The sequence below is a fragment of the Mobula hypostoma genome, chromosome 12, assembly GCF_963921235.1.
Source record: "Mobula hypostoma chromosome 12, sMobHyp1.1, whole genome shotgun sequence".
Taxonomy (NCBI): domain Eukaryota; kingdom Metazoa; phylum Chordata; class Chondrichthyes; order Myliobatiformes; family Myliobatidae; genus Mobula; species Mobula hypostoma.
Genome location: NC_086108.1, coordinates 61,140,932 through 61,167,581, shown reverse-complemented (window position 1 = coordinate 61,167,581; position 26,650 = coordinate 61,140,932). Strand labels below are relative to the sequence as shown.

The window sequence follows — 26,650 nt, the reverse complement described above, 5'->3', positions numbered from 1 at the left end:
CAGGTGAATTGATCATGGGGAACAAGGACATGGCAGACCAATTGAATAATTACTTTGGTTCTGTCTTCACTAATGAGGACATAAATAATCTTCCGGAAATAGTAGGGGACTGAGGGTCTAGTGAGATGGAGGAACTGAGGGAAATACACATTAGTAGGGAAGTGGTGTTAGGTAAATTGAAGGGATTAAAGGCAGATAAATCCCCAGGGCCAGATGGTCTGCATCCCAGAGTGCTTAAGGAAGTAGCCCAAGAAATAGTGGATGCATTAGTGATAATTTTTCAAAACTATTTAGATTCTAGATTAGTTTCTGAGGATTGGAGGGTGGCTAATGTAACCTCGCTTTTTAAAAAAGGAGGGAGAGAGAAACCGGGGAATTATAGACCAGTTAGCCTAACATCGGTGGTGGGGAAAATGCTAGAGTCAGTTATCAAAGATGTGATAACAGCGCATTTGGAAAGCAGTGAAATCATTGGACAAAGTCAGCATGGATTTGTGAAAGGAAAATCATGTCTGACGAATCTTATAGAATTTTTTGAGGATGTAACTAGTAGAGTGGATAGGGGAGAACCAGTGGATGTGGTATATTTGGATTTTCAAAAGACTTTTGACAAGGTCCCACACAGGAGATTAGTGTGCAAACTTAAAGCACACTATTGGGGGTATGGTATTGATGTGGATAGAGAATTGGTTGGCAGACAGGAAACAAAGAGTGGGAATAAATGGGACCTTTTCAGAATGGCAGGCAGTGACTAATGGGGTACCGCAAGGCTCAGTGCTGGGACCCCAGTTGTTTACAATATATATTAATGACAGACAAGGGAATTAAATGCAGCATCTCCAAGTTTGCAGATGACACGAAGCTGGGTGGCAGTGTTAGCTGTGAAGAGGATGCTAAGAGGATGCAGGGTGACTTGGATAGGTTAGGTGAGTGGGCAAATCCATGGCAGATGCAATTTAATGTGGATAAATGTGAGGTTATCCACTCTGGTGGCAAAAATAGGAAAACAGATTATTATCTGAATGGTGGCCGATTAGAAAAAGGGGAGGTGCAACGAGACCTGGGTGTCATTATACACCATTCATTGAAAGTGGGCATGCAGGTACAGCAGGCGGTGAAAAAGGCGAATGGTATGCTCGCATTTATAGCAAGAGGATTCGCATACAGGAGCAGGGGGGTACTACTGCAGTTGTACAAGGCCTTGGTGAGACCACACCTGGAGTATTGTGTGCAGTTTTGGTCCCCTAATCTGAGGAAAGACATTCTTGCCTTAGAGGGAGTACAAAGAAGGTTCACCAGATTGATTCCTGGGATGGCAGGACTTTCATATGATGAAAGACTGGATCGACTAGGCTTATACTCTCTGGAATTTAGAAGATTGAGGGGGGATCTTATTGAAATGTTTAAAATTCTAAAGGGATTGGACAGGCTAGATGCAGGAATATTTTTCCTGATGTTGGGGAAGTCCAGAACGAGGGGTCACAGTTTGAGGATAAAGGGGAAGCCTTTTAGGATGGAGATTAGGAAAAACTTCTTCAGACAGGGAGTGGTAAACCTGTGGAATTCTCTACCACAGGAAACAGTTGAGGCCAGTTCATCGGCTATATTTAAGAGGGAGCTAAATATGGCTCTTGTGGCTAAGGGGATCAGGGGTATGGAGAGAAGGCAGGTACAGGGTTCTGAGTTGGATGATCAGCCATGATCATACTGAATGGCGATGCAGGCTCGAAGGGCTGAATGGCCTACTCCTGCACCTATTTTCTATGTTTCTATCCCCAATGAGCAGCAACATGTCACTTATTTGGGTAGCACAAAGAAAAGTAGTGCTACTGGATCAGATTTCCATAGCACAATCTGCTTGAAAAGATCTTGTTTGTTAGATCTGTTAATGTCTGAAGAATATATGTTTTGTAAGTCATGGGTCCACAGGAAAGGCCAGATTATATGAAGTAGAACATCAGCAATGTCAAGATTAAGAAATGGTGGCTGATGAACTGTTTGCTGGACTTTTTCAAGTGAACAGGTTGCAGAGGAAAGAAGGTTAACTTAAAACTACAAAATTTTGAAAGATGGATTGAATGATTAATTGATATTTGGTTTATTATTGTCTCTTGTATGCACTGAAGTTTGCTTTGCATGCCATCCACACAGATTATTTCCAAACATAAGAACATTGAGATAGTACAAAGGGAAAAGTGTTAACGAATTTAGAATGTAGTGTCACTGTTATAGAGAAAGTGCAAAACAGGTAGACAGTAAGATGCAGGGGCCACAACAAGGTAGATTGTGAGATTAACATTTTTGCTTTATCATGCAAGATGCCTGTTCAATTGTCTTATTACAGCAGGTCTGAGGCTGTCCTGGAGCCTGGTGAAGTATGTTTTCAATATTTCGTACCTCCTGCCTGATGGAAGGGAAGAGAAGAATAAAGAATAAAATACAACATCCAGTAAATAGCCTTCCAGAATATCATAGATTTCCAAGTCTACTGTCTTTTCTGCTAATGCTAATCCAATGAATCCCTTCAATATGAATGTATGAATTCAGAGTAGGACTGGGCTTTGTGGGCCTTTAAGCCTTTTCCTCTATTCAATACGGTTATTCTGACTGTATCCTCAATTTCACATTCCCGTTTACAGTACCTTTCACCAAATATTGTCATGACAAATTAGGAAAGATGGGTTTTGATGTGAATTCAGGACCAGAATGACCTACAGTACTGTGCAAAAGTCTAGGCACATATATATAGCTACGGTGCCTAAGACTTTTGCACAGTACTGTATTTGTCAACATGGAGCAGAGAGTGAGTTTGTAATTCTGGTAGGTTGTTGGGAATAGCGAGAGTGGAGCACTGTGGGAGAGGTGTGGGACAGGTGGCAGGGAAGGAGTGCTAGGGGCAGGGGCTGGCCTTGGTGCAGACACACCCAGCCTGTGAGACACCAGGCAAGGTCACAAACAATTGGTTTATTGATCATTGCAGAATATCTCTCTATGGCTTCCCACTCCCTCTCTTCTCCCTTCCCCTTTTTTAACCATGATTCCTGTCTTCCGGCCCCCTTCCCACTCCCAGTCTACAATAGAGACCCATATCAGAATCAGGTTTATCGTCACTCACATATGTCATAAAATTGTTTTATTTGCATAGCGCTACAGTGTAATAAAATTAATACAGTACGTTGCAAGCCTAGTTTGATTGCAAGCTGGAAAAGAGGAAACATATCCTATGTTTTCTCCCTCCATTTCTGACTCAACAAGAGCTTATGGAGTTCAAGATGGAGTGAGGGAACAGACTTGTGGAGCGTGATTGTTTGAAACAGCAATTTAGCTACTGCTGTCATTCCAGAATGTGTATAGAACAGTGTACAATTATCCAATAGTAATGGACGAATTGTTGTTCCATACACTTGTGGATGGTTAGGAACAGCAATTTATCCATTATCAGAGGGGGGAACGTTGACTCAGAAATGAGAGGCCTGCATCGGACATTTTCATGCCTTACAAGGCACAGATTGGAGTCTGTGTGGGGCGCCACTCATCGCACAGACACTAGAGCAATGTGTGATTAAGTGCCTTGCTCAAGGACACAAACACGTTACCACAGCTGAGGCTCGAACCAGCGACCTACAAATCACTCACGAACACCTTAACCACTTGGCCATGTGCCCACACAACTTATCAGAACTTACCCTTCATTGCTTGTTCATAAAGGAAAGGAATGTGGAATTATATTTTATTTATCTTTCATTATTATCATTAACAGAGCATTGAGTTTTGTGACTTCTTGTAATTTTAAGTGAATTTATTTTAACAAAATCAATTTTGTTCACTGGTAATTTATCTTTCTGTCCTCTTGGGTGTAAAGTTAGGGAAATGTTTTCACAATTAGGCTAAGTCATTGAAATTGTCCTGCACAAGAACTATTTATCTTCATTTAATACCTTCTGTATTTTAATTTATCTTTACCCTCCCAGCTCCAACTTCATCTCCACATCAGCACACACCTTCTGACTCGCCACACCGCCACACACCTGGGGCGTCTTCTCAGCGGAGCACACCTGCAGCATCTCCCCATCAGACCTCGCCCACCTCATGCTGCCATCAGAACACCCCATCCAGGTCACCTGCCTTGCACCCCGATGGAACTGCACCTGATGGCCAAGGGGAGGCTGAGTCAGATAACCTGAGCAGCAGCAGAGTGCAAGAGGCTGTGAGTATTAAGCCATCAAGTGAGTGGCTTCATCATTTGGTTGTATTAATGTTATAGTAGTTAGCTCTGCACTAAAGAACGATGTCACGTTTTAGTGGCCCATGTAAACAGTGTTCAGGTTAGGCATCACAAAGTCTGTGTCACACTCTACCTGCAATTAACCTTGGAAGACTTATTCCCCTTTGTAGGTTTGGCATTTTCATTACTAACACCTGCATCCTTGTGTTCTCCCTGTAGGTGATTCTTAATCCGTAATTTTGTACCACTATGAGCGTTTCCTTGACTCTTTTAAAATTATTCTTCTCACCAAACAGAGAACGGACTGATTGTCATTCAGAGCTGAATTTGAATGGGAGTCTGACAAATGAAGGTGTAATTTGATAACTAATAGAATTGCTTAAAAACCATAAAGGCATATTTTGTCACCACAGTTTATGGCACAGAAGGTGGTTCTCTCATTCTCCCGAATTCCTAGAATTCCTATCCTAGAGTATAAATTGAGGCGTTAGGAAAATGTGGGAAAGTGAGATTAAAAACCAGCGAAAATCATGAAAATCAATGAAAAATACTTGAGTAGGAGGAGTTTAAACAATGTAACAGTAATGTGGGGGCATTTTATTACTGGTGCAGAGAGATTTATTCTTTATTATTCCCCTTCCCCCAGCAAATTCTGCACTGGGTTATTATCTAAATGGACACAGACTGAAGTGTGTGAAATTCTGAGGGATCTCAGAGTTCTAGTCCATGAACTACAAAGCAGAAAGTTAACAAGCAAGTCCAACAGGTAGTTAAGATGGCAAGTGCAACACACACAAAAAATGTTGAAGGAACTCAACAGGTCAGGCAGCATCCATGAAAATGAGCAAACCGTAGATGTTTTGGGCTGAGATATCTAGGCCGTTACCGCAAAGGTTGTGGAATGTGAGAATTAAAGAGGTGTTGTTATAGTTGTACAGAGTGTCGGTGAAGCCATACCTGGGGTACTGTGCAGTGTTTTGGTCCAAAATACGATATGGGAGCTTTGGAAACAGTTCAAAGAAAATTCACCAGTCTAATTCCTGGAAAAAGAGGGTTGTTCTTTCAAGAGAGGCTAGACAGTATATTTCTTCGAGTTTAAGAGAATGTTGAGTATGATACTCAATCATAAGATTCTAAAGGGGCTTAAAAGGTCGATTTTGAGATGCTTTCACTCGTGAGACAGTCATGAACAAGGGAAGATGGATACAAAACAAGGGGCCAGTCATTCACAACTGAAGTACACATAAGTTCCTTCTGGAGAGTAGTGAGCCTCTAGAAATCTCTGTCCCCAAGTCCTGCTCACTGGATATGCTTAAGGTGGAGATACCTACAGATAAATATTTGAAAGACTGAGGTGTTGTGAGCAATGGGCAATCAGCTCCGAAGAATAGTTGAGGCCATCTTAAATAAACCATGATCATGTTGAGGGATGGGCAGACTGGAGAGGATTCTTTATTCCATTTTTTGTGTTTTTAAGTGTATTAAAAATTGGGATATTGGAATAATACAATGGATTATTTAATATAACAAAACATATCACGTCAGTAATCCAACCGTAGTGGATACTGTTACAGGACGTGTGCTGAATTTAACAAGTCTCCTGATCTCACAGCAGAATACTTAAAAGATGCATTACACTATATTTTTCTTTGAAAAGAAATAACAGCAGATGGATACAGTTCAAGGAAATACTTCCAATATTGTAATGATTCCCATAGCTTTAAGAGATTACAAAACTACATACAGCTAATGGATGACTTTGGGACTGTAAACACCCCCATATTATAGGCAACCAGCGGTCACAAGTCACGACAAATAGCAGTGAAATAAACGTTTCGAAGAGACTTCCATTAGAGGGCAAACACATGAAGTATTCTATGGGTTAGATTAGTAGTACAAGTGAAATATAGAAGGATATATGATGAGATAAAAGGACAAAAGATGGATATGAGGAAATTGGCATTTTGTCATTTGAAATCAATAATCATGCCAACTGTTGGCATTACTGTATTTTTTTCCAGTGTTGTTATGATATTTCTGCTACTGAGATTTCCTTTTCCTCTTCCACAGCTTGTTAGTTCAGAAGCACCTTCAAGTGCTGATGCAGTCGCTGACTCGCTTGGTGATTCTTTCACCCCACAGGTCGGTAGCTAGATAGAAGAGGTTGGGGTAGGTATCTCTTTTCTCTTTCCTAGGTGTGCACGCATCTCACTGCTGCTGATCACTGCGACCCATGGATTGTGGTTTGTTTTGGTTGTATTCTCATCTTTTGTGTGCATATTTTCTTTGAACATGGCTTGTTTTCATCAGTCTTCATAACTGCATGAGCCTGCACCAGTGGAATGTATGTACTGTAACAGGATTCATACCGTGTTCATTTTAGACATTATGTTCTGTAGACCTGCTAAGGATGTACTCATTGATGTCTGTTAAGCTCCAAACTGCATTATTACTGAATGCTTTTTAAAAATAAAATAGATAAAGAATCAGCATTCCCAAACTAAAATTTGAAAGTTCAAATCAATGGTTTGCAAAGTTTTGCAGCTAATGAAGTCAGTCAGGACTGAATGAATGAAATGCAACCTAGGTTGGTGACAAGTCAGGAAAATGAAGTTGTTGAGCAGAAATACAACTCATTAGGTCAAACATTGGCAGTGAGACTTCAACTGGGGTAATAGATTAGGCTTATTCTCTGGGCAAAAAGGGATGGTGAGAAAGCACGTTGTGCCAAGTGTGACAGAGACTGAACCTGAGCTATTTAGGACGGACAGATAGAACATCTAAACAAAATAAGCGACAGTTTGATAAGAATGTAAAAGCACATTAATGCCAGTAGGAGCATTGAAATAGGAAGCCATTGGCTCACATATTGATGATGTCACTCACTGGCATTAGGATCATGGATAATAAACTGTTAAAAGCAGAATTTCAAAGTACTTTTGAACAAACATTACTATGAGGTAGATTGACTTCATTAATCAGGGCACGTAGATTTTATAGCACTTGGCTAACTTTCATTAAATTCATTTCAATGGAATCAAAAACAGGCAAGAACAAGACAACATAATTCAGAATACTGCCCAGGCCAAGCAGATGAATTTTATCCTTATCCCTCCAGATATTTATATATGTTTAGTGGCATTTATTGGTGTAGGAGGGTGAAAGAGATTAATGTGCATGTGCAGTGTGATGGAAAAAGAAGTTTCTGAATTTAACATGTGTCTGTCTGCCCACAGGCAGTAGAGCCTCTCTATGCCCAGATAAAGAAGAGCAAGAAATAATCAGCTGAAGCCATGAGTGTGCTACAGGAAAACAGTGAACTGTTCAACATTGGACCAGAGAGCAAAATAAAATCTATCGGCCTCATCTGAACCTCCCTCAAAGCCGTTCTGTTTTGGCAGAAAAACAAAACAATGAAGGAATAGTGGTTTGCCTTATCGTTTGTGCAAACAATTGTGACAGATGCTGATTTAAAGAATTAACTGCTGACTGTGCCAAGGTCGAAAGGGATGAGCTCTCTATCCAAAGGGCCCATTAACAGTTTGCTGCAGATTTGGAACTTTTTAATAAGAAATCATGTTCTGCTAGGAATAATTGCTTGAGAAAGAAACAGAGAGTGTATTTGAATCTTATAGCAATTTGGATTTGTCATCCAAGGTCCAAGTGCTCACTGCTGAATCACTATGCAGATATCAACCTCTCTTCTATGTCCTTTAATGAAAAGTACATTCATCATTCACCCACAAAACCAGAAAAAAAAAGATTCTTTTTTTCAGGAAGCTGCAAAGTCAACATAATTTATAGCAGGACATTAATAGCATGAATTTGTAACCGAGTACAAATTCTGACATTTTCAAAACAGACAGAACTCTTATCACTTTTGTACAATATGAAAAGAAAAAAAATCAAAACACAAATTTTATTTTATAAAAAAAACAGAAGTTCTTTCTCACTGTTCAATTGAACACTTTGAATGTGTTTTGGTAAAGTGGCTTTAAGGCGTTTGATCATTGATTTGCCATTAATTTCTTTTTGTAAATATTGGTATTCAAACCATTCTTTTCATATAGATTGATTTTTCTGCATTTGCAGAATTTAAAACTTTGAACCTGAGATTGAAATTAAAGGGATATGACTATGTTTCTGCATATTTTAACTTACCTCAGCTAACACTTTATATGAATTTACACATTATTTTTAACTTAATCAAACAATACATTATACAATGGATTTTTAAGCCAGCTCACATTGATTTCTGTAATTCACCGTGTAATATGTGGCAAATATACATATGTAAAAACAACACTCATTATCATGGAATTCATTATATTTAACAATTGCCATTTGTTTCTGTTGAAACCTTTCATATTCAAATTTTTATGCAATCTTTTTCCATTATCTACTGAAATACTTAAATTTTTTAAATTAAAACCACCACCAGTACATTCCACTCTTATTGCCTTGTCCAGGTAGCTGAAATTAACTTGTACGTCCAGAGAGTAAAAAGAACTTTCCATAGGGAAACTATCAGTTGCTAAATCATGTGAATTTCCATTCAACCTAACTTTCTGTTGAGGCCATTAAGCTCTTTGATGGCAGAAGGAGCAATAGTCAGACTGAACCAATCCACCAGAGGTATTGGTTATGAATCATCAACATATATCCCAGTTCCATACTTTGTCCATTCTTTCCAGGGATTTAGTTATATTATTGGCAAGTTAGTTCCTGTTTGCTGTGCAACATATACACAAAAATCCAATGCTTCCATAGGAAGTGTTTTGATAAGAGGAACATCTGATCCATCTGCTTTGTCATCATGTTTTGCCCATCAAGCTGAATGTATAATTTTTGGTGTTTTGGAACTAGTTTCCTTTTTTCAGTTCTTAAGATCTTTCAAAGTATGAAAAGTCATCCTTTTATTGTGGATTACAGATCTGACGATCACATCTCTCAATCCCTTCTTCCCCTTGAAATGTATCGTTTGTGTCTTTTGGCCACATTTGTAAAGTACTGTGCAAAAGACTTAGGCACATATATACAGCTAGCGTGCCCAAGACCTTTGCCAGTTACCAAATAATACTTAATACTACTGAGCTAATACAAAGCTGAGTATTCTGGCTTCTCTTTCCCGATCACTTTTTTATTTTAACCAACATATGGTACTGTCCAAAAATCTTAGGCACCCTAGCTATATATATGTGCCGAAGTCTTTTGCACCATACTGTACTTTACACATGTAGTCTTCTCTGATAATTTAATCCACAATTTATTTCCATTTTGTGCTAACTACATTCACCCAACATCTTAATTATTAACCTCTGACGTCTGGTATTTGGACCTTTCACCAGAATGAGCAATTTTCTGGAGATATATAGTGGAGGTGTTGATTAAGCTGCATGAAGGACTGAGAATAACACTCACAAACACCACAAAATAATAGAATCTCAATAAATCAGACCTTGTTTGGAGGGTTATTCGTCTTCCACTACGGTTGTTTTTATAATAAAATTGAAAACTGAGATGGAAAAAAATTAATGATTGAAAATAATTGGGCTTGTAGTGAGTTAATGAGAAAATCTCATTGTAATTGTTTTAAATATCCAAACAATATTCAGTATTTTAATTAGAAACAACATTGCAGGGCAATTACTATGTGCCTTTAATTTGAAGGTCATCTGCGTCATAACAATGTTGGCGTAATTAGGATACAAACAGGAACCTAGGGATTATTCTGTAGCTACAGAAATTGGAACAGTTAATAGGAGAAGAGTCCAACAGTGCAGTTATCAGAGGCACCTAATTAAAACGCTGAACTGCTTGCATTCTATGAAGCAATATACAATAACAACCGTTTGGAAAGCTCTTTTATTTTAGCAGGACACCCTAAGACACAAAAAGAACCAATTACTAGAGTCAGGTTTTCATCTCTAAAGAAAGTAAGTGAACAAACTGTTTTTTTTATATTTGGTTAATTACTGATACTTGGTTTTAAAATCAAATTTAAGTAAGTAATAAAATTTAAATTCAACTGAACATAAATCTTTAAGCTATTACGACATAGAATATAGAACATAAACTCTACAGCACAGGAGCAGGCTCTTTGGCCTACAACGTTATGCCAAACCAAATAAATTAGTGATCAAATGGCCAACTAAACTAATCCCTTTTGCTTACACATGTCCATATCCTTCCATTTTCTTAACATTCATGCAGCTATCTAAACTTTTCTAAAAGTCCCTAATGTATTTGCCTCTACCACCAGCTCAGGCATCACATTCCAGGCATCCACCACTCTTTGTGAAAGAAAATACCCCTGACACCTCCTTTAAAATTATCCCTCCTCATCTTAAATGCATGCCCTCTGGTACTAGACATTTCAACCCTAAGAAAAGATAACTATCTGTCTACTCTATCAATGCCTCTCATAATCTTATAAACCTCTGTCAGATCTCTCCTCAACCTCTCCCGCTCCAGAGAAAACAACTCAAGTTTGTCCAGCCTCTCACTATACCACGTGCCTTCCAATCCAGGCAGCATCCTGGTAAACCTTTTCTGAAACTTCTCCAAACCCTCAATATCCTTCCTATAATGGGGTGACCAGAACTGCACGCAACACTCCACATGCGGCCTAGTTAGGGTTTTATAAAGCTGATCATAACCTTCTGACTTTTGAACTCAGTGCCTCAACTAATAAAGGCACGCATGCCATATGCCTTCTCAACCACCCTGTCAACCAGTGTAGTCACTTTCAGGGAACCATGAACTTGGATCTGAAGATCCTTCTGCTCTCACCCACACTGTTAATGGTTTTGCCCTTAACAGTGTACTGTCTCTTCAAATTTGACTTACCTAGGCGCAACACTTTATATATTTGGCTGAGCTAAATTTCATCTGCTATTTCTCTGCCTACATCTGCAACTAATTTATATCCCGCTGTACCCTTTGGCAATCTACTACTCTATCCATAACCACTAATCTTTGTATCATCTGCAAATTTACTAATTCAGCTATCTACACTTCCATCTAGGTCATTTATATACATCACAAACAGCAGAGATTGCAGTACGGATCCCTGCGGAACTGGACTAATCACATAATGGCAGCTAGAATACTGTATGTCCCTTTAACCACTACCCTCTGTCTTCTATGGGCAGACCAGCTCTGAATCTACATGGCCAATTCACCATGGATCCCATGCACCTTAATCTTCTGGATGAACTTCCCATGAGGGACCTTGGCAAAATCCATGTAGACAACATCCAGTGCTCTCCTGTCATCAATCACTCTCTTCACCTCGACAAAATATTCAATCAAGTTAATAAGACACTACTTGCTCCACATAAGCCACGTTGTTTCTTCCTAATTAGGCCATGGTTGTCCAAATGCTCATAAATCCTATCCTTAAGAACTCCTTCCAGTAACTTCCCTATCACTGATATGAGATTCACCAGTCTATAGTTTCCAGGATTATCCCTGGTTCACTTCTTGAACAATGAAACAAAATTATATATTCGCCAGACTTCTGGGGTCTCAGCTATGGCTAGAGAGGGCACAAAGATATTGGACAAGGCCACAGCAATCTCTTCACTTGCCTATCTCAATAACCTGAGGTTTGTTCCATCAGGCCCCGAGGACATCAATTTTCAAATATTTTCAAAGTTTTTGAATTTTGAAGTCCCCAGGACATATTCGCCAGAACCCAAATACTACCTCCTCATTTACTTCGAAGTGCCCCAGCATATTAATATTGTCGGTACTGATTTCCCTATCCTCCACATCTTTTTCCCCAGTAAGTATTGATGTAAGGTACCCATTAGGGGCCTCACCCATGTCCTTTGTATTCAAGCAAATGTTCCCTTTATCCTTGAATGATACCACCCTCTCCCTAGTTATCCTCTTGCTCTTGATGTATGTATAGAATGCATTGGGGTTCTCTTTAATCCTACTTGCGAAGGACTTTTCATGGCCCCTCCTTAGCTTTCCTAATACTCTTCTTGAGTTCTTTTCTGGCTTTTTTATAATTCTCAAAGGCTTTGTTTGATTCTAGCTTCTTAAGCTTTACACACTTTTCCTTTTTCTTCTTGATTAAATTCATCACCTCCCTCGACATTCAAGGCTCTCTTACCTTGCCATCCTTGTCTTTCCTTCTGACTGGAACATACCTGTCCTGGTTTATGTGCAGTTGGTCTTTAAACACCCTCCACATGGCAGATATGGACCTGACCAATATCAGCTGTTCCCAATTAACTCTCCCTAGTTCCTCCCTAATGCTCTCACGATTTGCCCGGCTCCAATTTAATACTTCCTCACAAGGTCCATATTTATCCTGATGTATCACTAGTTTAAAACTTAAGGAGTTGTGGTCACTGTTCCCTAACTGCTCACCCACTGATAGGTCAGTCACCTGGCCAGGCTCATTACCCAGCACCAGATCCAGTACATCTTTCTTGTTGGACCTTCTACATTTTGATTTAAGAGGCTCTCTTAGATGCACCTAACAAATTCTGCCCCATGTAAATTTCTTGAACTAAGGTCCCTGTTTACATTTATACACCTTTTCTTAATCTGCCTGCATACCTGTTCCTGAATATCATATTGGCTATTGGAGGGTCCATAGCACAATCCCATCAGAGTGATTGTGCCCTTCCTATTTTTGAGTTCTACCCATATAGACTCAGTGGACGAGCCCTTCATTATGTCCACTCTCAGTGCAGCTGTAATATTGTCCCTGAAGAAGTACAAATCCACCTTTATCTATCTTCCAAAATATCAAAACCCTGAGACATTAAGCACCCATTCCTCTCCCTCTATCAACCAGATGTCTGTAATGGTGACAACATCATAGTTCCAAGTACTGATCCATGCACTAAGTTCACCACCTTTATCCATAATACTCCTGGCATTAAAATACACACACGATCCACCCCATCATATCTACAGCATTAATTTTTTTCTGCCTTTTTTTATTGTACTTCCTCTCCATCCCCCCACTTTCTGACCTGGTGCTCTGATTCCCATCTGTTTGTCCAAACCTCTTTGTAATTAGTTCAGTAACATGGCTACAGGGCTAACCATATCTATAATATGGAGGAGATCTAGCTAACAGGATGTAACGAACGGTATGTAATTGGGATCAGTGGTGGGGCTTCACCATTTTATTACTACTTGTATAAATGACCTTTAGGAAACCTCAAAAGGTATGGTTGCTAAATATATTGATGGACTTCGGGCTTAAAATGTATATATCTTTATAAATGAGTGGGAAGCATAACGTGGAAAAATGTAAAATGGTCCATTTTAACAGGAAAAAAACATTATCTTAATGTGAGTGATTGCAGAGCTCTGATACGCAGATGGATCTATTTGTACATAATTCTCAAAAGACTAGAATGCAAGTATGGCAAGTAATTAGGAAAACTAACAGAATCAAATATTTATTGCCAAGGGAACTGAGCACAAAGTAACAGAGTTTGGAGCTTTAAAGCATAGTGAAGCAAAACTTAGACAATCATGAGTCTTTGAATTCCCAATGGGGTAGTGGATGTAGAATCACTAAATATTTTTAGGGAGAATGTAGATAAATTCTTAATCAGGAAGGGGATGAAAGGTTGCTCAGGGATGGAGTAAGTGGAAAACTGGGATTCTAGTCAGATCAAACAGAAATTTACTGGACAGAGACACAGGCTTGCTAGACAGAATGTGACTTCTGCGCCTAATCAGCATATTTATATGTTTGTATTTCTTTTGGCAGAGGTTTCAAGAAAGCAAGGGGCATAGACGCAATATAATTGGTAGAAGAATTAGAGAAGAAAGGAAGAAACCCTTTATAAGCCAGAAGATGGTCGATGAATGTAGCTCAAAGCCAGAGAGGTAGAGAAAAGTCATCACATTGAAAATGTTATTAGATTGTGTATGTGAACAGCTGTAGAAGTTAGGATTCGGAGGGGTGACTCATTTTCAATGGATTTAATAGGATGAATGGTTTCCTTCTGAGTCCTGATGATTTCTGAGAATGCTGAGCAGCAGTCAATTGGAGATCTGAAGCCTGAGAGGACGTGGCTCCCTCAGGTTCGCCCATTAAGTAGATAAGGCAGCGATTCACGGCAGCCTGGTGTTTCGAACAGCGGACAATCAGCGATTGGGATTGATTGGCAAGAACAAATTAAAAAGGCAGAAGGAAGTGGAGCAGCTATTGAAACAGCCTTCACTGGAATGGAGAGAGGTAGAAAGGGGGTTTTGAGGCTTTAGGTAGATCTTTGAGACTTCAGCAAGAAGAGGTTCGAGTTAGAGATCAACACATGGAATTATGAAATTCTAGGCATTAGTGAGACTTGGTTGCAGAAGGGGCAGGACTGACAGCTCAGTATTCAGGGGTTTAATTGTTTTAGATGCCGTAGAGTGGGACGGATTAAAGGATAAGGGGTGGTATTACTGGTCAGGGAAAATGTCACAGCAGTACACAATCAGGACAGACTGGAGAGCTCATCTAATGAGGCTCTATTGGTGGGTTTGAGAAATAAAAAGGGTATGACCATGTTAATGGGACTATATTACAGACCACCCAAAAGTCCATGGGATTCAGAGAAACAACTTTGTAGAGGCATCAGACTGTGCAAGAAACATAAGGTTGTTACAGTAGGTGATTTTAACTTTCCACATATTGACTGTGACTCCCATACTACAAAAGGACTAGATGGGATAGTGTCGCAATAAAAGGAAGAGATAACAGGCTTTAGGAAACTTGGATTACAAGATATATTGAGGCCCTGGTTAAGAAAAGAAAAGAGGAATAGGAAATACAGGCAGGTAGGAACAACCGAGGTGTTTATTGCAGTATAATAAATGTAAAGGAACAATTAAGAAAGAAATCAGGAAGGCTCAAGGTTGCCATAGCAGACAAGGTGAAGGAAAATCCCAAGAGATGCTACAAATATGTTTAAAGCAAAAGGGTGGCAAGGGACAAAATTGGGAGGGAAGTGCAGAAATTGAAAGGGCACCAGCAGAGATATTTAAATCATCTTTTGAGACAGCTGAGGTACTGGAGGACTGAAGGATAGTTAATTTTGTTCTTCTTTATAAGAAAGGCTCTAAAAATAAGCCAGGAAATTATAAGCCAGTGAGTGTGACAACTGTGGTAAGCTATTGGAAGGTATTCTAAGGGACTGGATATATGAGTATTTGACATGGACTGATGAGGCATAATCAGCATAGCTTCATGCATGGTAGGTCATGTCTAACCAGTTTTATAGTTTTTCAAGGAAGTTACCAGGGAGGTTAATGAAGGCAAGGCAGTGAATGTTGTCCACATGGACCTTAGCAAGACATTTGTCAAAGTTATGCAACGGTGGTTGGTCAGGAAGGTTCAGTGACTTGGCATTCAAGATGAAGTAGTAAATTGGATTTGACATTGGCTTTGTGGGAGAAGCCAGAGAGTGGTAGTAGATGGTTGCTTCTCTTACTGGAGGCCTGTGACTAGTTGAGTGTTGCAGGGATCATTGCTGGTTCCGTTGTTGTTTGTCATTCATATCAATGATCTGGATGATAATATGGTTAAGTAGATCAGCAAATTTCCGGAGGGAAGATGTAAATAAGATTGAAAAGGTACAGAGAAAATTTCCAAGGATTTTCTGGGACTGAAGAAATTGAGCTATAAGGAAAGCTTGAACGGGTTAGGAATTTATTCCCTGGAGCATAGAAGACTGAGAGTAGATTTGATCGAGTTGTACAAAATTATGAGGCTTTCTTAACTGAGGTTAGTTGGTACGACAACTAGAGGTCATAGGTCAAAGGTGAAAGATGAAAATTTTATGGGGAACGTGAGGGGAAACTTTTTCACTTGGAGAGTCGTGAGAGTGTGGAATGAGCTGCCAGCGCAAGTAATGCATACTAGCTTGATTTCAACACTTAAGAGACGTTTGAATAGGTAGGGGCATTGAGGCCTGTGGTTCCAGTGCAGGTCGATGGGAGCAGGCAGTTCAGCACAGACTAGATGGGCCAAAGGGCCTGTTTCTGTGCTGTACTTTTCTATGACTCTATAACTTTCCTGATTAGTGTAGAGCAGTATGATAAAATGTGTAAACAAGATAGCACAAATACATTCTACACATCATTGAATGAAAAGCAATAGCATTTGTTGTGCTTACTTATCAGCCAGGTTAACATGGACTTGGAATTTTAATGTTTCATATTCCAGGAACATTGTAATTTTAAAACTCCCCTTTAGGACAACTGCTTTGCAAATTAAAGAATCCAGGGGACCAGCTAAACTCTGAAGGATGGGACAGCACCAAAATTAAGAAGAATTAGAAGACAACAGAGTCAATTCCATCATTCTAATTGACCGTGCATCTGGTAACTGAGCCTGTCTGCTGAGAAGCCTTAATGGGGTGTGCAGATGATTCTGAGACTGGATTTGTTATCAAATCAGTCAACCTTCCACTGGCAAACACAATATTACAGAAAATGTTGAAAATAAGAAACCTCAGAAAGATAGGAGACAATTCAGGTCAATAACCTCTCATTAGGGAATGCTGTTGAAAGGTTGCCAAGCTGAAACATTAGCTCTGTTTTTGTCTTCACAGATGCAGAGTGTTTCCAGCATTTCCCGGTTGTATTTCAGATTTCCACTATTTGCATTATGTTGATTTTGATTTCATGTTGAATTGATGTATAACTTTCAGGGCATTGCTTCATTCCCATAAATGCTGGGAAGGCTATGCACTGTTGACTTATAACACAAAAACATCTCTCCAAATTATTGCTCAAATAACATTATCAGATGGTGATGTTTAGCTCTGCAACACTTTAAGTTCCAAAGTCAATTTGAAAGGAAGCATCAGGAACCGCCCAAATTGATAGCTCCCTCTGTTGGATCCTGCTGTGCATTTGAGTGTGGCCTCATGCACAATATCTCCACACCTCCATCCCACATCAGGATGGATTGAGACCCTTCTGCTTCATCTTTGTACAGAGGCCCAACCATTTTCCCTCTGGCAACATGCTCATTTGTTTGATTGAACATGTTCTCACATTGAACAGCATCTCCTTTAGCTCCACTTGTTTTCTCTATTTCAAGAGAGCTATGGGAACTCACATGAACCCAGGCTGTGACTCTAGCAGTGTAGATTTCTGTACTCATATGGAATTTGGAAATTTCACCACTTTTGTTATCTCTTTCTACACTGCTCTCAACTTCGCATAGTCTATTTATGTCTCTTCCCTTCTTTACCTGTCTTCAGTGCAAGATATTTCTCCGTAAATAAGATGACCTGAACTGTGTGTAGGGCACCAAATGTGGTCTTTGCCAATGTCCGTACAGTTGTAGCTGGCCAACCCTACTATTATACTCCATTCCCTTTGCAATAAAATCCAATATTCCATTTGAAAATTAAAAATGCTGCAGGTTGTTGGAAATCAAAATAAAAACAGAAATTGCTTTCAGCTGTGATTAAAAAAAAGAAAAAGAATTAACATTGGGTCAATGGCTCACAAGATTTCTCCAGTTACAGAAAATTCCCTCTCACATCTACCCTGTTAATCCCTCTCAGAAACACATATATCTCAATAAGATCACCTTTCAATCTTCTAATCTCTAGTGAGAATAGATTCATCTTCCTCGACTGAGCCTTAAGGCTCACTGAAATTGAATGAGATAAATAACTGCAGGCAGAGAAACACTCAATCCTTCAGTAAGAGACTGCACTTATTGTCTTTTTCATCCCAACTGATCTGAATGCCTGTCCAATCAATCCCTCCCTACCTCTTGCTACTTTCCACAGGGACCTTTCTATCCATGACTCCCTGGCTCACTCATTCCTCCACACCCAACTTTTCCCTGCAACTGTATGAGGCATAACACCTTCTCCTCCAAGGACCTGAATAAACCTTCCAACTGTGGCAGAGATTCACATGCACCTCTTCCAGCCTTGCTTCAGTGCTCATGATGTGGCCTCTAGTCTGGTGAGACCGAGCACAGACTTGGTGAGACCGAGCACAGACTAGGTGAGACCGAGCACAGACTTGGTGAGACCGAGCACAGACTAGGTGAGACCGAGCACAGACTTGGTGACTGCTGAATGTCTACACTCTGCCCACAATGTCTATCTTGAACACCCAGTTACATGTCATTTCAGTTCCTTTTCCCGTTCCCACACCAGCCTTTCTATCCTCAGTCTTCTGCAATGCTGGAATGAGGACAAACCAGAAGAATTGTGCCTCATGAACCTCCTATTACCCCCTTAAAATAGTTTTTTAATGCCAATATGTAGGATCACATTTAGCAGCTGGAACCAAATAGTGAACAACTTACTGAGAGTTAAATGTTAATGACTGCTGTTCACAGATCTCCCTGTGGCCAGATTCTCTGGCAGCAGACCTTGGCAGACAATCTCCATTCCAGTGTGAACTTACCACACAAGAGAAGGTGGTTTGAAGATAGACCTTTGGCTTTTGAATAATGAAGAAAATAATACTTGTAACTTTATAATGTTTTTCCACAGTCAAAATTGAATTGTACACTTCTGAGGTGTAACATGGGAAAGGTGGCAGTCAATTTGCTCACAAGAGTAATCTGATGACAGCTTTTAGGACATTTAACCGAGGGAATAACATTGAGCCAGATCCAGCTCACTACAGTACACTGAAAAATCTTGCCCCTTTAGTTCTTCGCCTGTGGCTACATTTATCTTTTGTGGAAATATATGTCAAATTGAGCCCAGACAAGCAGCTATCCTGTAAAACAGAGCAATCTGCAAGCAGCAACAGGGCCTCAGGCAGTGAATCGTTAGGTCCCACTCTAGAATTGCCCTGATTACCTTTGAACAGTTCACTCCCTTTTCAGTTATGGACAGGAATTGAAAATACCAAGTTCAAAATAATCAGAAGTTAACACTTAAGTGCATTTAATTTTTCAGTCCAAGCTGGGAGGCCCATTCTGGTGTATGGGGCCACATGTTAAACATTAATCATGGCTGACATCGAGTTGAGGGACTGTATATAGAGCCTCAGCACAGCATGATTAAGTCTGGTCCTCAGACTCAATGATAAGTCTAGCAGCAGATGTCTTCAGCTTTGCCATGAGAAGACATGGAGCTCATGGCAGTTATCTGGCCCATGCTTTGCAGCTAACTGGCCATTCTCCATGGGAGCAATGGTTAGACAGCAATGTTATCTATAACTTTGATTAGTACATAAGCGATGGGTTTGATACTCTTCTTCAGAAGAATGCTACCAGATATTTTACACTTCCTGCAAGAAGATTTGGGAACTGAATTTAAAGTCTCATACAAAAGGCAGCACTTCTAAAGTGCAGCATTGTCCTTGAACCTACTTTCAAATGTCAATCCAGTGCTGATTCGCCAACATGTACTTGCTCAGAGTAAAGTTGTTTACCAAAACACTAGCATGGCCTCCGATGTCACAGCAAAACTACTGTATAATGATTTTGTTGCATCATTTAAGCCTCCTGAGCAATGAAGAAGCAATGTGATACATGTTTTAGGAAAATAGAAATAATATCTATAAGAGTCATAGAATTATTAATATTGAAAAAATTGATATAAAGCTACGTCAGTGCCTTTAAATGACCCACAGGAAGGTTTAATCTTTGCTCAAATCAAAACAAAAATCAATTGATCAAAGAGCAGGTGTAAACATTGCTTCACTGTTAATTTATCATTCTGAAGTCCTTTTTCCTGCTGGTTGACATACGCTATTTGGAATATCATGAAAATCTACAAGACCATGTTTCAGTCAGTGAGTTACGTACTGTTTTATGTTGCATTAGACTTTATGCAGCCCAATGGCTATTGGTAAGTTCCTTTGTTTAAAGGTTTTGTTGAAGAAAACAATAGATCATTACTAGGTACAGTACAGGGCAATTGGATTTAACATTCTTAAGCTACAATAAAGGGGAAAAACAGGGAAAATGCATGTGAAGCAATGTTGGGAATGAGCTTTGGTTAATACTAGTACATTTCTGAGTGTTTGCTGGCAATCACTTGCATATAAAGACTAAAGGTTTGGAGAAAGTTCCAGATAGTGAGCTGTGTCTATACAGACTGCAACCCTGCATGTGTCAGAAATATTTACAAATGAGAAAAGAAATGGGAGGTCAAACATTGTAGGTTAAGAATTTAGGGTTTCTTTTGTTGCTGTTTGCATTTCTATTTATTAAGTTATAAAACTGAAACTGGAACATCATATAACCCCAGCTTTTTAATATGCTGCTATTTCTATATTTTTTATGGGTTACGTGATCGGATGCAGCAACCAATCTCAATGAGTGAACTTTATTATTAGCTGTATTGTAAGGCCTCCCATTTTGCTCTGAGCCGGTAAGGTATATCCATTTCTCTCATCCTGTGCATAATGTTATGTCAACCAGCTTTACAAATATCCTGTGAACATCTCTGCTTTCTTAATGCAATATCCTGCCTATGGACCTAGACCCTTTTTAAGAAGGACAATAACAGGCACTCAGTCTATCCTCATCTAAGCCTTGTACATTCTCGATACACTGGAACTTCTTGGTTTATATTGTAGAGACATCTAAGGACCGTGAAACCCTTTAAAGGCTTTTGAAGGACCACTTGTATACTTTCTCCAAGATATGAACTTACCCACAGATGTATCTACTTGATATCACTGTAGCTTTCTGAACTTCTTAAATATTCAGGAGCACTGGCCTCTGAGAAATTTGGTTGGTGCCAAAAGAGTGATATTGACCCATAATCTCCTCCTTCTGAGCCTTTAGACAGGGCATATGACGAGGCAAGGAATAGAGTGAAACAGACCATGTCCACACAGATGGCACTGGTCAGATTGGCATCGTGTTCAATACAGACAATATAGTCTGAAGAGCCTTTTCCCGTGCTGCACTGTTCTTTGTCCTTCGTTCATTCATGGTCGTCATACAATCAGATGTCCCTTTCCATTGGGTTATGTGTTGACCTTCAGTATTTTTGGAAGGCCAACAGCTGCACTTTGAGACTTGCTTCACCATTTTTATAAACAAGAGTTAACATTCAGTTGAATGCCTTTGAGGTGAAGTTGACGAGGTTCTACAATGATTAATGTAGTGGCTTTTGGACTAGCAAGTTAATCTTTGGTCACTAAAGGTGAACATCCTCCATTCATCTCATTGCCTTTAGTTTCTGAATCCTGCCTACGTGTCCCAACTGAAGAACCACCACACACTTCCTGCTTCTTGGTTTGCATTGTGGAGACTTTCTGTAGCGCACCTGTGAACACAAGTTCACTCAAGGAGCAGTACAAGCACCACCTGCTTGAGAGTTTTACAACTGATGAAACAGCATACTGTAAACTGTCAGAAACTCTTCCTCCAAACTTGATTCAGGAATAAGTGACAAGGATTTTTATCTCACTCATATCTTCAGGTTTCAGGCATACTTATCTGCCTTGTTGCCTGAATAATTGTGTATTGCTAAATAGAGTTCAGATTTTTTTGCTTCTAATTTTCATTCCTTTTGTGTGCTTCATATATTTCATGATCAGCTCTGAAAAAGGAAAGGGAGAGCCCTTAATTAAACTGATGCTTTTCACACCATTTGAATTTCCCCAAGATAAAGAAAATAAATGTTGCTGTAGAAAGTGCATAGTAGCACAAAATAGTAAAATCATTTTAACAGTTTCTCTGAAAAATGCTCCTGCTATTAAATTGCATGTTCTTCTACTTTCAAAAGAGGTAACCAGATATAAAATTTGACGGGATCAAACCATTCAGGGCCCCAAACAGTCCTTCCAGGTGAGGTGACACTTCACCTGTGAGTCTTTTGGGGTCATATACTGTGTCCGGTGCTCCCGATGTGGCCTCCTGTATATTGTGAGACACAACATAGATTGGGAGACCGCTTCATCGTGCATCTATGCTCCATCCACCAGAAGCGGGATCTCCCAGTGGCCACCCATTTTAATTCCACTTCCCATTCCCATTCCGATTCCGATATGTCAATCCATGACCTGCTCGACTATTGCGATGAGGCCACACCCAGGTTAGAGGAACAACACCTTATATTCCATCTGGGTAGCCTCCAACCTGACCGCATGAACATCGATTTATAGAACTTCTGGTAATGCCCCCCCCCCCCTTTTCCCTCTCTCACCTTATCTCGTTGTCTGCCCATCGACTGCCTTTGGTGCTCCTCCCCCCTTTTCTTTCTTCCATGGCCCTCTGTCCTCTCCTATCAGACTCCCCCCTCTCCAGCCCTGTATCTCTTTCACCAACCAACTTCCCAGCTCTTTACTTCATCCCTCCCCCTCCCAGTTTCACCTATCACCTTGTGTTTCTCTCTCCCCTCCCCCACCTTTTAAATCTACTCCTCATCTTTTTTTCTCCAGTCCTGCCAAAGGGTCTCAGCCCAAGACATCGACTGTACTATGTTTCCATAGATGCTGCCTGGCCTGCTGAGTTACTCCAGCACTTTGTGTGTGTTGCTTGGACTTCCAGAACCTGCAGGTTTTCTCTTGTTTGTGATAGGATCGTACAGTGTTTCTGAAATGTCTTCCTTCTTCCTGAACTGTTAATTCTCCTTTTCAAGAGTTAACAAACCCTTGAACTCATCTCAGCCATTTCTTCCTCCTCTACTTTCGCTCCTTCTCCTCGAGGACCGGACAAATTTAGAGTTTCCCTAGTCCTCACCAACACCTGTATTCTCTGCAAGTACTGCCACTTTCAAAATGGTTCCACTACTGGGCATGTTTCTACCACCATCGATGCTGCCCTCATCTGCATCTCTTCCATTTCCCACACTTCATCCTCCTGTCACCATTACAGGGACAGGGTTCCTTACCTACCACCCCTTGACCCTCACTACCCAGCACATCATTCTCTGTAACTTCCATCAGCTACAAAGAAATTCTACCACTAAGCACATCCTTCTCTCCCCACCACTCTCCACTTTGCATAGGGATCGCTCTCTCTATATGATTCCCCTGTCCACTCCTCCCTCCCTCTGATTCCCATCCTGGTACTTATTCATGCAGGTGGACAAGTGTTATACCTGTCACTAAACCTCCTCCCTCACCACCATTCAGCACCCCAAACTGTCCTTACAGGTGAGGTGACATTTCACCGGTGATGAAGTGTCGCCTTACCTGTAAGATCCATGTGATGTAGAGGAGGGAGCCTCGGAAACAGTAGGGTCACCTACTATATCCGGTGCTCCCAGTGTGGCCTCCTCTAAATCAGCAAGACCTAAGGTCGACTAGGGAACCACTTCATTGAACCCCTTCATTCCATCTGCTACAAAAGGCAAAATTTTCCTGTGGCCATCCATTTCAGTTCAACTTCCTGTTCCCATTACGCCATGTCAGTCCATGGCCTCCTCTTCTGCCAGGAGGAGGCCTCACTCAGGTTGGAGGAGCTACTTCCCATATTCCATCTGGTTAATCTCCAACCTGACAGCATGGACATTAACTTCTCTAGCTTTGACTAATTTCTCCCCCTCCCTGTACCTTCTTTTTCCATTCCTCAATCTGTTTTCCCTCCCAGCCCTCACCTCCTCATCTCTTCTCCTCACCTGCCCATCAACTCCCTCTTGTCCACTTCCTCATTCCTTTTCTTCCATGGTCCATGGTCCTCTTCCATCAGATTCCATTTGCTTCAGACCTTTACCTCTTCCACCTAGCACCTCCCAGTTTCTTACTTCATCTGCTTCCCCCACCCACCCAAATTCCATTTCCCCTGATTTCACCTGCCAGCTTGTACCCTTTCTTATTCTGGCTTCTTCCCCTTTCCACTCATAATAAAGGGCCAAAATGTCGAGTTTATTCCCCTCCATAGATGCTGCCTGCCTTGCTGAGTTACCCTATCCTTCTCTTGCCTTTCAGAATTTCACATGGACCCTGGTTTAGTCTTCCATTTCCACCAAAACCCATTCTTTCCCCCCGTCCTTATGTCACTTCCCTTACAACCAGTCCTTTCACATTTTCCTTTTTCACCAACCAGGGTCCCGGTCTTCCTTGCTCAAGCAATACCTCACTTGTGCATATTCCAGATTAGTGCATGGTGGTCAGCGTTCACAATGCAACCTCCTCTGCTTTACAGAGACTGAAAGTATTCAGTCTGCAGGGGTTTCAATCAGCATCCTGTTACCTATCCCTGTCACTTTAACTCTCCATCCTATTTGTTGTCTGACCTATCAGACTATGGCTTACTGGACTGCTACTATGAGGCCCAACACAAGCTTGAGGAACAGCACCCCATCTTTAGATGGGCACATTTAGAGTCAATACTGAATTCTACAACTTCAATCAACTTGATTTTTCTGTCTTTATCATCAGACCATATGTTATGGAGAGAGACAGCACCGAAACAGGTCCTGCTGCCCATCAAGTCCACACTGCACATAACCCAACCATTTACAACAATCCTACACTAACCCCATTTTATTCTGTGACCACTCTCGTCATCTCTCCACAAATTCTTTCACTCACCTACACTTTATAGTCAACTTACAGTGGCCTTAACCTACCAACCCTACACTTTGGAACGCAGGAGGAAATTGGAGCTTCTGGAAGAAATCCATGCAATCACAAGGACCATCGTCATCCCTATGTGTCATGTGCCATATGTGATCATGGTTTCATGACCATGTATGTTCTCGTGTTTTGCCATTGCCGCCTTCTGGGCAATGTCTTTACAAGATGGGTGACCCCAGCCATTATAAATACTCTTCCGAGATTGTCTGCCTGGTGTCAGTGGTTGTATAACCGGGACTTGCGATGTGCTCCACATGCTCACATGACCATCCACCACCTGCTCCCATGGCTTCACTTGACCCTGACTGGGGGATAAGCAGGTGCTCCACCTTGCCTAAGGGTGACCTGCAGGCTAGTGGAGGGATGGAGTGCCTTACACCTCCTTTGGTAGAGACATCTCTCCAACTCACCTTGCAGATCACTTGCAAATTCCATATAGACAGCAACCCAGATTAAGATGGAACACAGGTCTCTCACACCGTGAGGCAGTGGCTCTACTTGCTGCGCCATTATGCTCTAGCCTCTGGCCGTTGCCATTCATCACTGACTAGATAACCTTGACAGGTTACCCACATATCCACATGTTGTTAATCCATCATAGCCATTCACCTCACAAACCTCCCTGCCGCTTAATATGCTTCTTTTCTTTCCTTTCCAGCTCTGACAAAAGGTCTTTGACCTGAAAAATAACTCCATTTCATTCTCACGGATGAAGCCTGAGGAGCTGCTGAGTATTACCAATGTTCTCTGTTTCTTAAAATTAAACTTACTTCCCTTTTAGAAATAACCACTTTATGTGAAGTCCAAATTATGTCAAAATACCCTTTTCTCAAATCTTGATTGAATAGGAGATCAGAAGGAGGGATTTTATTTTTGTTTATGCTGTCTGTAATTTTTTTTATAATCACCATTTGATTTCAGCAAAGAGTTAACTAATGGATTGAACACAGAAGACTTTGTCCCTTTGATTGGACGCCTGCAAAGGTCATTAAGGAATCCATCAGAGCCAATTGATTGCATTCTTTCAACCTGGTCCTCATGGAGTTCTTGCAATCCTTGCCAGAAAAAGCAAGTAAGTATGGAAATGGAAGTCGATAGAAATTCAAAGATCCCACAATCTTATTTTTATGATTGTACTGCATGAGCTAGTTATCACGTGTCAGCAATTAGTTTGATAGCTTCTGCATTCTTCTAAAGTATACATTGAGAAGAAAAACCATTCTAAACCAAAAGACCATCAACCACCTTGTTTGTAGATACTTCTCCAGGGGTCTCCCTCACGTATCTCTCAGACAGACAAGCCTCTGTCACAGGTTTCAGTCTCCCATTGAAAAATTAGACACGCTGCAGACTATTTCTTCAGGTAATTGGAAACCAACCCAAAATCCCTTAAAACAACTTTTTCACATTGCTTCTGCTAGATGCTCACACCTCTCAGCCAGATCTTCAGTTTGATACTCAAAATGCCTTTCCTGACCAGTTCCACACTATCCAGGGCTCCACTCACGGCCATGGCTAGACTCCAAATTAAATAATCTTGATATAGCCTGGTACTGGTGAGCAGTCCCAAGGCCAAGGTTTCCCAGCCTCCATTGTATAAACCCTGAGGGTAGCTGGGTTGGTGCCAAAGATTGCAGATGGTCCATGCAGTTTTAATAATATTGAGGTAATTTAGTTAAGAGTTCAACATTTCTAAGGCTATGTGGCTGTGTGAAAAAAAAATCACTCCAGCTGCTGTCCAATAGTATTAAAGAAAATGAAAGCTTGCTGGCAAAGTAGTTCTAATAGGAGGGCGGATGCCTTAAAGGAGTAGCAGCCCGGGTTCAATCCTGAGCGGTGGCGCTGTTTGTGTGGAGTTTCTATGTGATCGTGGGGGTTTCCTCAGGATGCTCTGGTTTCCTCCATGGGCCAAACCCAGTGTCTGCA

At 40.7% G+C, this 26,650-nt stretch overlaps 1 protein-coding gene across 1 annotated transcript in view; it reads left to right on the top strand.

Annotated features, from left to right (window-relative positions):
- dab1a (DAB adaptor protein 1a) overlaps positions 1-26,650 on the top strand; it is a 350,415-nt gene that overhangs the window by 284,453 nt on the left and 39,312 nt on the right. The window contains exons 14-17 of the mRNA XM_063063449.1: positions 3,972-4,207; positions 6,296-6,367; positions 13,977-14,095; positions 25,646-25,796. Of these exons, the coding sequence (XP_062919519.1) occupies positions 3,972-4,207; positions 6,296-6,367; positions 13,977-14,095; positions 25,646-25,796 (578 nt within the window). The remainder of the gene's footprint in view (positions 1-3,971; positions 4,208-6,295; positions 6,368-13,976; positions 14,096-25,645; positions 25,797-26,650) is intronic.